Source organism: Gloeophyllum trabeum (assembly GCF_000344685.1).
Source record: "Gloeophyllum trabeum ATCC 11539 unplaced genomic scaffold GLOTRscaffold_00003, whole genome shotgun sequence".
In the NCBI taxonomy this organism is placed as follows: Eukaryota; Fungi; Basidiomycota; class Agaricomycetes; order Gloeophyllales; family Gloeophyllaceae; genus Gloeophyllum; species Gloeophyllum trabeum.
Genome location: NW_006920412.1, coordinates 27877 through 42949, shown reverse-complemented (window position 1 = coordinate 42949; position 15073 = coordinate 27877). Strand labels below are relative to the sequence as shown.

Below are 15073 nucleotides of genomic sequence, written 5' to 3'. Positions count from 1 at the left end.
TTGCTTCACGTTCGAATACCCATCCTATGATGACCATATCCTCATTATGGAATTCTCCACAATTTCGTCCCTTGGGTCTCTGCCCGAGCTGGAGGGCTCAGCTCTCTTTCGGGCGGCACCGACAGACGTGTACCTCGCCGTCCAAATGTGTTTCGAGAGTGATGACTTCGACGCTGAGCACAACTTCCGGGTTACACATGTGGTCCCAGTGTCGGTGCTTACTTCCAGAATCCGACAGATGCTGGGTCAGTCCGCTCCCGTCATCCCATGGGAAGAATGGGGTCCGTCATATACGGTGATGACTGGCCCCGTATATTATGATCAGTATCTGTCTCGACCTATGCATGGGGTCGCCTCTCAGCGCCTCGTTGACTGGTTCCACCCAGCCCACCACACCGCAGAGGATACGGCGGCAGTCTTCGACTTTCGAGTCCACAGGCTTCGACGGGGATTGCAGTCCGGAAAAATGCAAGAACACGTTACAATGGACCCTGATGATACGTTTTGGGTCGTTCATTCAATGTTTCACCCTTGTGCCAAGATGACCTTCCGCCTGCCTCCCCAGGTGCCTCGGCCTACGGGAGGGCACTGGGATTTGGCGGTGACCACGGACAATATAGTCTTATATAATGTAGGTTTTCAGGTCACTATGAATTGTCACATTCTTAACATATACCCTGCAGTCTGACACGGATAACAAGTATTGCTACATTTTGAGCATCTAATGCAGAGTTATTGCAGGGACCTGAGAGCCGCCACATATCAATCTCCTCTCATCGACAAAATGTGTAGATTTTGGTCTTCCTGGCTGTCATCTACTAGTGTCATATTCGTGCTGGCTTCGTATCTATGAATTTTGCGGCACTCGAGGCTTTGGCGACTTCCTGTCTATCACTGTGAGACATCCTCCGGAGGCGAGGCCACGAAGGCCCACTTCTTCAGAGATACGCTCTAAACGTCCCATGATTGTCGTCAGCTATTTCCCTATAAGATTTTCTTATCATCTTATTAGTCAGGCCCACCCGCGGCCGGCCCCCCCCCCCCCCACTGACCGCGCGCAACACGGCGCGAGCTCGCAAGCTCGAACCCGAAATCCGAAATCCAACAGTATCCAGCGCTTTGATACTGCCTTGAATTGAAAGTCACCGCAGGGTATTGATTGTAGAGTTAGCTGATTGTCGAAATCAAAGGGGCCGCGATCGTATTGCGCTGGGCTCAGGCTCTCTAGGCCAAGATTTTCTCCTAGAGATATAGGCGCCCGGTCGAGTCACTGGCACTTTAGCTGAGGGCTCCAAATCGAGTGCCCTTGAGAACCGCCGAGGATGCTTCATTGGGTGCGTCGACTATCTACTAGAGTGATGTCGCTATCTCGCATCCCGTCGTCCAGTGGCCGCCCTCTGCTCGAACCTACCATGAAAGTGGAAGAAGAGAACTTTCCATGGTACGACCAGAACTCCAACAATCCCGTCCGAATTGGGGACATCTTTCAATTCCGATATCAAGTTCTATCGAAGCTGGGCTATGGTACTTCGGCTACTGTCTGGCTAGCGCGTGATTCCCCTCAGTCCGAATCTCGTCCACTTCGACGAACACGTTGCTCACCGCTGGGAGGACCTCAAGTCCTTTCGTACCATGGCACGGAGCATTTTTGAGGCTCTAAAGTTACTCCATACGGAGGCACACTTGATCCACTGCGGTGAGCCTCCGAGTGCATGGTCTGGATCGGACCTCATCACTTGCGGATTCTTATGCCTGCGCCAGGAGAACTTCTTGCTCAGCACGGCTACTGATGCTGTATTTCGAGCGATGGAAGAGCATGAATAGAGCCATCCTTCCCCGTGCAAAATCGAGGGGGATCGCGTCGTACACACCACGCCCTATGCGATGATACTTGATGACGGGCATTGTACTGACTGATTCAGGGCAGGTTCGTCCTGGCAACACTTCGACACCTTATTATGACGACATTCAGCCCTTCCCGTATCGGGAACCAGAGATCATCTGCTGCGTCCCCTTCTCGTATCCCGTCGATGTATGGAACGCCGCGGTTATGATACGTCACCTACGAAATCGTACCTCATTGACGCGCAGTAAAGTTCAATAGCTCTGGCACATGTTTGAGAGGAAGCCTCTCTTTCACCCATACACTTCGAAGGAGGAAGCGGTTGACCTGTTCCACCTGCGACCAAAGGTTCATGTGATTGGTCTCCCTCTCTCAAGTCTCCGGAGCGTTCCGCCGACCGGGAATTCATCCAACAATATAATTTTGATAGGAACGGACAGTGGATCGTCATCATTCCTCTCGATAGTACCATCACGCTGGAGGTGCGGGAGCAGCGTCTGGAGGGTAATGAGAAGGCGGAGTTCTTGCGCTTCATGCGGAGATGCCTGCAGTGGGAGCCGGAGAAGAGAACGACGGCAGCTGAACTCTGCAACGATCCGTGGCTTAAGCATTCCGAGAACAACTTGCATCTTCCGTTATAGGTGGTACGTCCGTCGGGATACGAACTTTCGGCTATAGCTGAGGCCGAACTGCAAACATTTGTTTCCATGATGCGATCATGTCCGTTCTTTGAAAGTGCGGGTTGCCAATGTCACTGACCATGTCAGACACAGACAGCAACCATATAACTCGGCCCTCTTCCGTCACGAGTATGACAGGCTTTTTGCTCTTGTAGAGGTGGCTCTCTAGCGGCGCGATTCTACCCTTCTTAAAGATCGAAGCTGACGAAATCGAGCAAACGTCGGCGGTATCTTCAGACCTACCGGCGAGTTTGTCGTCCAGTTCCTCCACAACCATGAGACCATATTCGACCTCCTCCTCGCCGCCATCCTCGCTCTCGAATTCCTGCGGTGTACTGTGTTCGCTTCGGCAGACTAGGACCGGAAAGGAGTAAGTCGAAGTCGTTCTCAAGGTCGTGCGGCCCGTTACCAGGGCAGACCGTATTGAGCCTACGTCCCCGCAGGGTCTTCGTTCTCTCATGCGCAGCCTATAGGCGGGCGCGTTGTTGTATACATCTTCGTCATTCTCGTGGTAGTAACTGCTCGTTATGTACATTCGAGGAGCATAGATACGCGCTGTCTTGATTCAGGTGCGTGGATGCGCCAGCTAGTCTTCAGGTTATGTCATTCACGCCAGGTAGGGTGGCTAGATAATGACGCGATATTTCGCGTGTGCCATAAAGCTGTCGCTAACAGAGCATACGGGTGGTAAATGTCCAGTTGCAAAGTTTCTCATCCACGCCGCTGAGCATGTCCTTCGCCGTTGAAGGTCTGGGGTATATCATCTCCTTGAAAGAGCGTGGCGCCTGGTTAACATTCGAGAGTATCAAACATATTTCAAGGGGAAATAGACTTGTAAAATGGATTTTAGTGAGAGCTGGACTTGTCCGCCGCTTTCAGACTATATGATACATATATAACAAAGACAAAGCAATAGAATCTGAGCAAAGTTGGGAAACTAATCCAGATCAGCCACGCAATCACCCCTGGGATCCCGAGCCTGAGTCCTGCCCCGAGCCCTTATTCTTGTTCACCTCTTCATCAACCTCTGCCTGTGAGAAAACAATCTTCTTCCCTCGTCTGACGGAAAATATTACAGTGTTGTCCGAGTTGATGTGCGCCGACGCGAAGTGCCTCTGGCTGAGGGGAACGCCATCTTCATTGACTCTAAAAAGTTTCACAGAAATGCAGCGGGTGCCGGGAGCGGTTTTTGACTCATGCTCCGTCCCGCTATGGCAGACCGGCTTAGACACTTGCCAACCAAGGCGCGATTATTTGTGGATTGCGCACCTAATATGGATGCCAATCCTTTCCTCGGGAAACTGGTAAATTCGTCAGACTAGTGCGTAGGGCGGTTCCCCAGAAGAGTTCGCCTACCTGCGCTTCAATATATCTCGCCGCAACTCTGAAACGAGCGAGTGAAATCCCGCTCAATTGAGCAAGAGGGCCCCGGGTGAGGATATGGTAGAACCGTTTGAAAGTATCCATAGGCGAAGCTGTTAGGTGAAAGTCTTTACAGAAGGAGAATGGGGGTGGTAAATCTTCGATGGCGCACTGGGGCGCGATGCCCGACGTATTTAAGGATATGGAGGGGTCCGCCGAGAGGACCGACGGGGCATCACACAACATGAGTTTTTGCGGAGCCTGTTCCGTATCGCCAATATCATCTTCTAGCTTTTGTTCCATTAGAGTTATTGGGAAGTTCGATATAGGAGCTGTGTGAGCCAAGTTAGGTTAGATATAGAATAATGACCGCTACTAGCAGACCCACCTTCGTTCGCCGCGTGTCTTCACTCGCCCTGAGATATCACGCAGATGCTTCTAAACGCCGCAGTGTCCGAGATGACAGTCTCTGACTCGACCATTGCTGTGAAAATCCCCAACATCACAGTTTCTCGCCACTTTATTGTCTCAAAAGAGCGGTTGACTGGATCGTCTTCGCCCAGAATGCATCCGGTATCATACCGGATGCATTCTGGGCGAAGCATTCAGATAAAATGAAACAATGGCTGATCCTTCTCTTTGGCTGCGTTCCGGGCCTGATGCCACGACATTTGGTGAAGATGAGAACTTGTGCAGCAATACTGCAGTACCAGTGAACTTCAACTGTAAAGAGTGCATGCGTCGATCACGTGCCGAAGTTCATGGTGACGGCCACGTAGTGAACGCCACTTCAACTTGAACTTGCGCTTCACGTACGGTAAGTTACAAATACCCTAGACTACAGTCATACCCTGATGTCCTGGGCTTCTTGGCCTTCTTCCTTGGCTGGATACGTAGGATATTGTTTCGCATTTAGTCCAATCCGTGAAGTCGAAATTGGCGGCGGCGGCGATCATATTACGTCGGGCTTTCCGGGTCAAATTTTGTTCCCTGAGTCGGTGCGCGTAGCCACCCCACCGGAGGGTACCAGTTTAAGTATAACCCCAGATCGTGAAGTACGAGGGTCATTGAGTCGTCATAACCGCTGAGGATGTTTCGCTGGGCGCGTCGACTGTCTACTATGTTGCCACCTCGGGCTCCCTCTTTACGCGGTCGCCCTCTACTTGAAGCTACCAAGAAAGTGGAAGAAGAGAACTTTCCATGGTACGACGAAAACGCGTACTATCCCGTCCGCATCGGCCAAGTCTTCGAGTCTCGATATCAAGTTCTGACGAAGCTGGGTTATGGTACTTCGGCCACGGTCTGGTTAGCACGCGATTCAGTGTAAGTTTTACGCGTTTGCTGGTTACATGCCACTTGTTCAGATAGCTGCGTCTGTTTATCACAGGGAAAATAAGTACGTAGCGATCAAAGTGTGTACAAGCAATTATCCCAGCGTCCCACGAGAGAAGGCCGCCTTTCAGCGCTTACGCTCCATCCGCGAGTCCTCTGTGGTCCAGAAATGCTGGGATAACTTCGTTGTTCGAAGCACGGAGGGTACTGTTCACGAATGCTTTGTGCTTCAGCCACTCTGTCCGAATCTCGCCCACTTCGGCGAGCACATCGCCCACCGCTGGGAAGATCTTACTTCCTTCCGTGCCACTGCACGGAGCATCTTCCAAGCTCTGAAGTTCCTCCATACGGAGGCTCACTTGATTCACTGCGGTGAGCCTGAATCCGTGGTCTGTCCTGCTCGGACCTTATCACTACCGTTTTCGTAGATCTGCGCCAGGAAAATTTCTTGCTCAGCACAACTACTGATGCTGTATTTCGAGCCATGGAAGAGCATGAAGCTAGTGAACCCTCCCCGTGGAAAGTTGATGGGGACCGCGTCGTGCACACCACCCCTTATGCAATGATCCCTGATGATGTGTCGGGCATTGTATTGACTGATTTCGGCGAGGCGCGTCCCGGCGACACTTCGATGGCTTATTACGACGACATTCAGCCATTCCCGTACCGTGCACCAGAGATTATCTTCTCGATCCCCTTTTCTTATTCCGTCGATATATGGAATGCTGCAGTCATGGTGCGTTTTCAACCATTTTGTTGTTGTTCGTACTCTTTGTTATGATCTGTAACATCTTTGCAGCTCTGGCATATGTTCGAAAGGGAACCCCTCTTTCACCCGTACACTTCAAAAGGCGAAGAGGTCGACTTGTTCCACTTACGACAAATGGTCCACGTGATCGGTCTACCTCCCTCAAGTCTCCTCGAGCGTTCCGCCGACCGAGACTTCATCCACCAACATTATTTTGATAGGAACGGACAGTGGATCGCCATCATTCCTCTCGATAGTACCATCACGCTGGAGGTGCGGGAGCAGCGTCTGGAGGGTAATGAGAAGGCGGAGTTCTTGCGCTTCATGAGGAGATGCCTGCAGTGGGAGCCGGAGAAGAGAGCCACCGCAGCTGAGCTATGCGATGACCCGTGGCTCAACCCGGAATAGGGCCTTTCCACGCCATGTATATTTTACCGGCTGGTTGCATGCATCCTATGTCTACGTGTGTATTTCGCCGTGCTAGATACACAGTTTCTAGCTCATGTTCACTTCTCACTTCCCAAGTGTGAGCTTTGACGTAATCGCTTAGAGTCGTGTCAGACTCGAGCCTGAGATGGAGGAAGTACAACAACACAGGAAACCCGGCGGATACTAGATCGTGTTGCCTGCAAGATTACGATCAGAAAGGCCTTCCAGGCCCTTCCGCAGATGAACCGTGTTCACCCCGGCCCCTTTCACAGCAATAGCTCTTGCCTCGGGCAATCCGGCGTACAAACCTTAACTCCACGGATTGATTCCCAGGACGAGTCAGGATTGAGAATTACAATACATGAGATCCGACCTCCTGGTAGCGTCCGAGTCCATCATTCTGTGCTTAACCTAAGTTAGCTTGTAAGGCTCTTCTAGTTTCGTCCCTAACACGCCCATTATGCGCGCTACCGGTATGGAAGCGACATTTCGTGCGCAGAAATCAACCTACTCGCCAAAACCACTTCAAGTTGGACGGCAATGCGAGGCACGTCCGACGGATTACAGTCGTTCTCCGCCGCTTCACTGCTTCGTGGGGGAACGATAAGCAGCAGGAGGGAAGGCGCCTTCGGAGTCTGATCCCCAGGCTCAAACAGCAGAAGCTGCTTGGGATCCTTCACACAGGTGTCGTCTTCCCCCGACGTTTTTGAATAGGGAAGAAAAACAAATGGGAGCAGCCCCTGTCTTTACGAAATGCGAGCCAGAGGGAACCATGAGTTATACTAAGTAGAATCAACTTGAATTTACGCATGTGGTGAGAAGACTGCCCTGCTGGCATCGGGCCCTAGCACATCTTTAATGGTCTCAATAACATTGCGATATTCTAGTGATAGTGATAAAACTGGTAGCGTATCACTCCTATCAGCTATGACCGCGGTTCAATGTTCAATGATAAACTTATAGGCCCATGTCTGGCCTTGTCCTAGGCTATATACAACCCTCCTCGATATCCAGTAGATAGGTGAGCAATCTTGTGTAGGGAGGCTAATCTAAGTCAACTACACGCCCAATCCTTCCTGAGGTTACAGGGATCTCCCGCCCTAAGTCTCCCGCAGATGTTTCCCTCATGATCAAAGATCCGTGAGACATTAAGTCGAGCTCCTTTGGGCCGGGAGATCGGTCCATCAGGAAATGGCATGAACCTATATTCCCCAATATAGCTTATATAGTGGGCATAGGAGCCCAGGTAAACCCTGGATTTTTAGGTTTATATAAGAACCCCCAATGTTATATAATTTCTGCCCTCCTATGCAGACCTCTATAGGCACATAGGCACATAGGCAACTTAGGCAACATAACCCATAGAGGTCTATATAGGGAGCTGCAGATAACCGAAAAAATACAATGAAAAGTTACTATTTATGCTATTCTCCGACATCTGTACTTGTTTCTATGTGAACTGGATATTAAATTGGCACACTAGAGTACTACTGTACATGACTGAATGTTATTAAGAAAAATGCATCAACACCCTGCACCACTCTTGCCTCGGAGAGGGACCTCTACCATCCTGTACAATCAGAAGTCAGTCCAGTAACTCGAGCCTCAGAAAGCACGCCTACGTTACGGTCGTTAGATGGCTTGTAGCTGCTTGTACAAACACCGGCTATGTACACTCTGTTGACCAGGTACAGCAAGAAAATGCAGCTGCGCATTGTACTTAATTATATACGCTGGACGCCGGTGGCTGAGCGTCGAATGTTCGAGATAATGATGTCATTACGCCACCAGCGTGACTCGCGCGATGCGCTAAGTTCCACTTTTGAATCTGCTGTCTACTGACAACACCAGATTGCTAACTCAAATGCGCGCATCCAAACAGATCCTCACGAAGCTCAAGACCTGCGCTTACCATCAGCCATATCCCGCTCTTTTTGCGCTCGATATGTGTCCCGTCGCCCACATAACCGCCGGCAGTGACTGTGTGAGTGCCCGGCCATCATCCGAGTCAGCTCGAGTGATAAGGGTTAGCGCCGGTGCACACGGCTGAAACGAGTGCAGGTACGTTGCTGCATTTACTATCTCAATCAAACATCATGTTAACTGCTCTCTTCTCCCTCGATATTCCCCGCCCGCGCTACATATCCAGCCAACAACCATTGAGGCTGCTGGAGACCGCCGATGCTCATACGAGCCGGTGCTGCGCATATCGAGCACTGCAACCTCTCGCCACCCCCCTAATCCATCCATTTCACTCCCGCAACATGGGCACAACTCGTACCTGTACCTGCACTCAATCTGCATCGACGGGTTGGGTCAGGTATGGGGATTGATACGGGCACAGGTTGGTTGTAGGATTTTGGTATTGAGAGTACCTTCAGCAGCGCGTTTTTGATACCCGCCGGGTCACAGGTACATCGGCACACCACACGTTGGTACCCATACCCATGAATGCATGGGTTTTTTGAACAAACACATGCATACTGGTGCAAGTTGCATTCGGCGGGACCCGTGACCAGCCGGGTCCCAAAAATGCGTCGGTCGATGTGCTTTCAAAACTGGTACCTGTGGGTACCAGTGTACCTGTACCTGACCCTCCGCGCAGGTTTTGTGATGGGTGGTATACAGATATGTGTCAAGACACCCGCGGGTGTATTGGTGCAGGTCCCTAGTCACTGTCTGCTGCATAGAGGGCTTATGCTCCTGCAGCACCATTGTTGGGTGTGCTGTCTTGGTCACTGTTGGATGTTTTATTGTTGTATGGTGTGTTAGTGCATCATTAGTGTTAGGTTACTATACTATGCAGAGCAAATGAATTGTATCTTGTCTACCATATGGTTTTTCTTTGACTTCCAATTCAACACACATTCTGTCAGAAAATGACTTGGGATGATCTCCTTCTGAAAAATCTTAATAGCATTCATAGGTGCCTCTGTGCAGACTATAATGGTTTCTTTCTGAGGGCAATACCTACACCACCTATATGGAATCAAGGCAACTGCCTATATCTGCATATATAAAATGGCTAGTCCTATAGCAAGTTCAGTAGGCTATGTAATTTGTGTGCATCTAAACAACTTTTGCCTTTTCCTGATGTCCCTGGCCATCAGGATCTGTCACAGGTGTTGTGTCTGAGCTCGTCTGCAGATTCCCGGTGGGACATCACATCTGGAAAATGCAAAACCGCCTTTCGGCATCTTAGAGCAATCGTTTGGCATTTAGGCGCCCGACTTGGCTTACCTCCTCCTTATTCAAGCCTCAAAGAAGGCCACAAGCGCCGAAAAAGTGGGCCTTAAGATGTAGTTAAGCCAAATCAAGCCAAGTCCCTGGCCAAAGTCAGGTAATGTTTTGCTGATGCACAGGGATGTTAGCTGGGAGGTCCATTGGAGGTCAGGTGAAGACCTCAAGATTATACTATGCCTGGGTAGGATGTCACTGCCTGTATTACAGTGGCGGACAAAAGTATCTGCACTGCCGCATCTTCGGGGGAAAAGCGGCTGTCTTTGTCTCGTAGCTTACACTTTCATTCGAGAAATTGTATGTACATGAAGATAGTCTAATATACTACCTTCCCCACCAATTTTATGGGGTGGCAGCTTGGAGGATTATGAGCCAGGGAGTCAGTATGCCTCGACGTGTGACAAGAGTGACTGTCACAGTGCTGTTTCCGTTGACAACCGACCGAATCCTACCCTTAACTTGACTCCCCTGCCCGAACTTTGCTCACATACAGACTCTCTATGACCTACACATCACCATCCAAATGTGGCAGGATCGTCGAACTCTACAACTCTGGGTGCAAAGCCGATGACATTGCGAAGCGGTTCAGCATCTCAAAGCGGGCCGTGTTCGACATCGTCAAACATTACAAGACTACTGGGAGTTGCTATCCCCATCCCAAATCAGGCCGTCCAAGGAAGCTCACACCCCAGGACCGCAAATTTGCTGCCCAGTTGCTTGACAGAGGCCGGTGCCGTAATGCCGTCGACCTGCGGGACAACTACTTTGAACATGTCACTGCCCGGACTGTTCGCCATGCCTTGCACGAGGAAGGACTTCATGCTAGGGTTCGTAGGAAGGTCCCCTTCCTGAACGCCAAGCATCGGGCTGCCAGGTGGGCTTGGGCGCGTTGTGTTGCAGGTTGGAGTGTGGGGGTCTGGAAACGGGTCATTTTCTCGGATGAGTCCAAATTCAATTTATTCACTTCGGATGGGTGGGATTATTGTTGGAGGAGGCCAGGAGATGCAATCCAGCAGCGGTATACCCAGAAGACCTGGAAGCATGGTGGTGGGCATGTGATGGTGTGGGGATGCATGACATGGAAGGGCGTTGGGTGTCTTGTTCGGATCGAGGGAACCATGACAGCAACAGAGTATGTCCAGATTCTTCAAGGACAGCTTCTAGGGACCATGTCGGACTATAGGATGAACCCCCGGCATTTTATCTTCCAGCAGGACAATGATCCAAAGCACCGCTCACGCCTTGCCCGAACCTGGTTCGAAGATAATCTTGTCCGTGTTCTCCCCTGGCCAGCTCAAAGTCCCGACATGAACATCATTGAGCATCTATGGGACCACCTCAAGCGGAAAGTACAAGCCCGAGACCCAGCTCCCAAGAATCTAGATGAGCTTTGGGCTGCGATTGTGGAGGAGTGGTACCGGATTGATGTCGCCACAGTACGCCGCCTATACTCGAGCTTACCCCGGAGGGCCCTGGCTCTGAAGAAGGCTAAGGGTGCTAATACAAAGTACTAAATCAGGTCAGTCATCCAGGCCGAGAATTATTTTTTATAAATTTATTGATTCCATCTAACCAGTTCTGAGGGTACCAGGTTCGAGATGAATTTACCTCCTGGAAGCAAGGAGTGGGGCATCTAGGGCTGAAAGTCTGTATGCATTTATCTTACATAGAGTAGTTACAAATCATGAATATACATCGATCCATGTTGCCCCCGATCTGCCCAGAACCGTGAAAGTGGTGGCAGTGCAGATACTTTTGTCCGCCACTGTACCCAGTGAATGCTGTACTACTACTGGTGGCACATTGCCTGCTACATGATACAGAATGTAAATAGCATTCTAGCATTTAATTATGGGAGCCTGTAGGGCAGACGAACGGTGACTGCAGGATAAACAGTGGTTCGAGGGACTTAACAGATTTTGCATCTGCTGCCGCGAGACCAAATTTGAGTGGAGCTTGAATCCCGAGCAAGTTAACTCGAAGTTTTAACCGTCATCTTCCTCTGCCACCACACCGTCTTGCCACAATCCGCACCTCTTTTGCGCAGCTTTCACATCGACCGCAATGCCTCAAACCACCTGCCATATATCGGCAACAGCCCGTGAGTGTATAACCAGCATTCCCCAAGTTTCCTGTGTTTGACAGTGCACTGTCATATCAGATCTGAGGCTGTGGATAATATTCCGGGGGTTGCATTGAAAGATATGTGTTGGCTCATGTGTATGTCACCTTCAGATTGTTTAACTGCTCTATTGCATGTTGCAGCCATTCTTTTCTTGGGTCATTGTCTACAGCCAGGAACAGTGGTGGGCAGGGTGAGGCTACATGGTATAATCAATGTTGTATGTTACGAGTCCTGAGGAATGAAGGAAGAGTCTTTACCGGGCTTGTGCCAAATGTTGAGTACCGTGGGAATGTAGTTGCCGAGAAGCTGTGGGAATAATGTTTGTAGTCTCAAATTTCAGTGATTGCCACAGTGCTCTTCTGCCTGGACCTCAGAGAGTCTGGACTTTCGAATATATTATATACACTATACAGCAGATGCACACAAATATTTTTTTGATTTTATGCTTGTTCTGTGAGGTCCTGTGGGCGTGTCTTTCCGAACCATGACTACAACTGGTTTACTTATTGAATGCTTGTCATGGGAGTATAATGGTGGAGTTTAAATTCAGAGATTTCTGCGCTGGTTGGGATTCTTGCAATCTGATTGGCTGCATGCTCATTTGTAGTGTACTGCCAATTGACTTCAAAGTTTTGTAGTGGGGACTTTAACCGTGGCAAGCTATGACATAGTTGGAATGCAGTTTTGCAAAACTTGCAGTGCAACTACATCATAGCCATACTCTGCCCCAACCATGGCACTCAGACCGCCATAAAAAATGGAAAAAATCCGCAAGAATTTGAATATATTGCTGGAGTCAGATGTGGTGTAATTAGTGCTATTGATACACCACCAAGTCTAGCGCAGGTGCTATGCATGTGGCCGCGGCGCGTGAGCCACCGGCAAAAGCCACGACGTAGGCCGGATCGTCGCAGCTGCGACACACGTTTCCTGAATAATGGTTGCAGCATGCACGCACAGCAGGTGTCTTGCGTGTACCGCTCCCTGTGCCTCACAGTCGTAGATTCTGGAGGCTGTCAGCGGAGATAGTTGATGTAGGCCTGTATCGTGGCCCGCTGTCAATTGTAGGCATTCTCATCTGTGCTCCCTCCGGCCTTGAACATGTTTTGATTACTGCTTTCTGTATTGTGTACACGAAACATACAGAATATATATTGGAACCATGCAGAGAATACATCCAGACTACTAGAGCGACACAATACATGCATTAGGTCAGATCGACATTTGCCACTATAATGCTCAATCCTTGCTAGGGGCCCTTCCGACATCGCGCACCACGTCGTTCACTGATTTCACCCAGTTAGGAACGGTAACGTTCGTGTCTGGCTCTTCACCATCTCCGCGGCCATACTTGCTGATATCATCGTCGATGAATAGTTTCAAGCAACTAAAATCTCATTAGAAGATGTCAGTCTTACAGGGACAGGCGGCTTACTTCGAGGCAGTGATCTTATCCCCTTTCGCGTTCGTCCGGATCGCATCGAGCACCTTATCGACCTCCATCCAGAACTTCCCCTCGGTCTTTCCATCCGTCCAGTAGACATCTCGCTATTAATAGAGTATCGTAGTGTAAGTGACAACGTGCGAAGGAGAATGATTAATTATACTAACCATGATAGCACAACGTGCAATGAGCTCCAGTGTTGTCACGCATCCACTCACCCCCACAACCCTCCGAGCTAAGGTGTAGATATCAACGCCGGAGTCAGGGCCCGCCTTCTTGATCTAGCAAGAGCCATGAAAAGGTGAATGCCACCGCAGTCGTTCTAGAGCCCATCTCATCTTTGATAGCACGACAGCGTTGCGTCAGGTGAGTACTGACTTCTTTCTCGACTTCCTCCCAATGCGCCCGATTCTTCTCAATACCGGCCGGTAAGTCGAAGTGTTCTTTCTTCATGATCTCCTGCATCAAAACTTGATATACCATCTTGTAATTCAAATCAGGAAGATGTTACTGACCAACAAACACTTGCTCGCCAGTTTCTCGCGGTAGCCGTACAGGGACGGGTCAACGAGAATAGCATGCGCATATTTCTTGAGGTTTGTCTGTGTGACCGCCGACAGACCAGACAGCTTCAGGTAAGTGTATCCACAATCCTAAGAATTAGCAAGTACTCGCCTTCAAGTTTTCAGACGGACCAGCCCACATCTGGATGCACTGCTGCTCGATTGTCTGCATTGTTTGATCTGTACGCACCAGACATGCATAGATCTTGGTAAGCTGTTTGTCGATGCTTAACTGCCAGGACATTCACGTCGGGTGTTAGTGCGTGTGGCTCCGGTGCTGTAATTCCACTGCGAAAGGCCACATGACTCACTTTATTGAATGCGAGGACTTCGGCGGTCCCAACGGCATCCAGCTTGAGTTTCTTGCACTCCACTTCGGTGAACAGTTTCTGTTATAATTTTCCCATGCTTATCTCATTCCATTTCCATTCTGAGCATTGCTATTGGACAGTACCTTTCTCTGAGTAGAACTTCCCATGGACGCTATCTTCTTCCCACACGTTATCTCCCTTGACTCACCTTCTACCAATGGGCGCCCTTGTATTTCTCATTTCTCTGAGTTACGTTTTCACAGGATAGCTTACGCGTCCTTTCTTATTGTTCTCTTCTTTGGGTATTAACCCCTATACCAGTTACTATATATACTGTAGGAAAACCCATGTATTCCTTAGTTCAACCTCCTGTTGAATACAGCGATTACCTGGACTCTTGACTTGACCGTTGGCATTGGCCAGACCTACCTTTCAGTACGCTTACTGAGGTAGTGACGACATAACTGTTGGCACGTGGCCCAGTTATCTCAAGACGATTAGTTAGGACATCGCTTCCTAACAGTTTCAAGTTCATCCCTTGTGAACGACCCAGGGCTGTGGAAGATAGGAAGGGTGAACTATTTGAAGGATTACGTGCCAAATCGCCCAGGTGCTCTTCCTGTTCTTCGTCTAACGTATCAAGTCCACTAAATGCATCGTAAGTACGCTTTGTACCTCGATTCTCTGGGGATGGTGGTGCTGATGATGATCGCTGAGCTGGTGTGGCAGGAGACTGCGGCCGATGCGGGACCTGCATCGCAGATGACAGGCGATTCAAATCGACCATAGTGACTTCGAAAGGCAAGCAATACGATTTTTTGAAGAGCACAGAGCGGAAAATGAGACTGATTTTCTTCAGCTGGAGGCAGAGTGGTGGGTGAAGTCAAGAGAGTGGCGCGAAGAGTGCCACGCGAGACGCGTCTTGCTTAAATAATACGTGTGGCTTTGTGTGGCTCTGCAGATTGACACGAGGCCCGGCCTGTGGCACTTGTTTGC

General features: G+C 49.8%; 3 protein-coding genes across 3 annotated transcripts; 1 reads left to right on the top strand and 2 right to left on the bottom strand.

Annotated features, from left to right (window-relative positions):
* Nucleotides 1–2077: 2077 nt before the first annotated feature.
* GLOTRDRAFT_91356 (uncharacterized protein) lies at nt 2078–4188 on the bottom strand (the record flags this gene model as incomplete). Its single annotated transcript, XM_007864894.1, has 7 exons — nt 2078–2179; nt 2603–2724; nt 2767–3078; nt 3206–3308; nt 3537–3669; nt 3793–3824; nt 3880–4188. 7 exons carry the CDS (start codon nt 4186–4188, stop codon nt 2078–2080), a joined length of 1113 nt encoding a protein of 370 aa, XP_007863085.1.
* Nucleotides 4189–4776: 588 nt separating this feature from the next.
* On the top strand, nt 4777–6474 carry GLOTRDRAFT_71578 (kinase-like protein). The gene is made up of 4 exons (XM_007864893.1): nt 4777–5208; nt 5273–5589; nt 5646–5953; nt 6017–6474. Exons 1-4 carry the CDS (start codon nt 4976–4978, stop codon nt 6371–6373), a joined length of 1215 nt encoding a protein of 404 aa, XP_007863084.1. The 5' UTR covers nt 4777–4975; the 3' UTR covers nt 6374–6474.
* A 6524-nt stretch (nt 6475–12998) lies between these two features.
* On the bottom strand, nt 12999–14010 carry GLOTRDRAFT_126198 (uncharacterized protein; the record flags this gene model as incomplete). Its single annotated transcript, XM_007864892.1, has 6 exons — nt 12999–13146; nt 13195–13307; nt 13371–13484; nt 13582–13662; nt 13719–13856; nt 13957–14010. The coding sequence occupies 6 exons, from the start codon at nt 14008–14010 to the stop codon at nt 12999–13001; spliced, it is 648 nt and encodes a 215-aa protein (XP_007863083.1).
* Between the last annotated feature and the right edge of the window lie 1063 nt (nt 14011–15073).

Bases quoted from the DNA above. Each gene is read 5' to 3' on its own strand.
- GLOTRDRAFT_71578 (XM_007864893.1), top strand. From the start codon at position 4,976: ATGTTTCGCTGGGCGCGTCGACTGTCTACTATGTTGCCACCTCGGGCT. The intron at 5,209-5,272 runs GTAAGTTTTACG...TGTTTATCACAG, and splicing joins TGGTTAGCACGCGATTCAGT to GGAAAATAAGTACGTAGCGA. The intron at 5,590-5,645 runs GTGAGCCTGAAT...CCGTTTTCGTAG, and splicing joins GGCTCACTTGATTCACTGCG to ATCTGCGCCAGGAAAATTTC.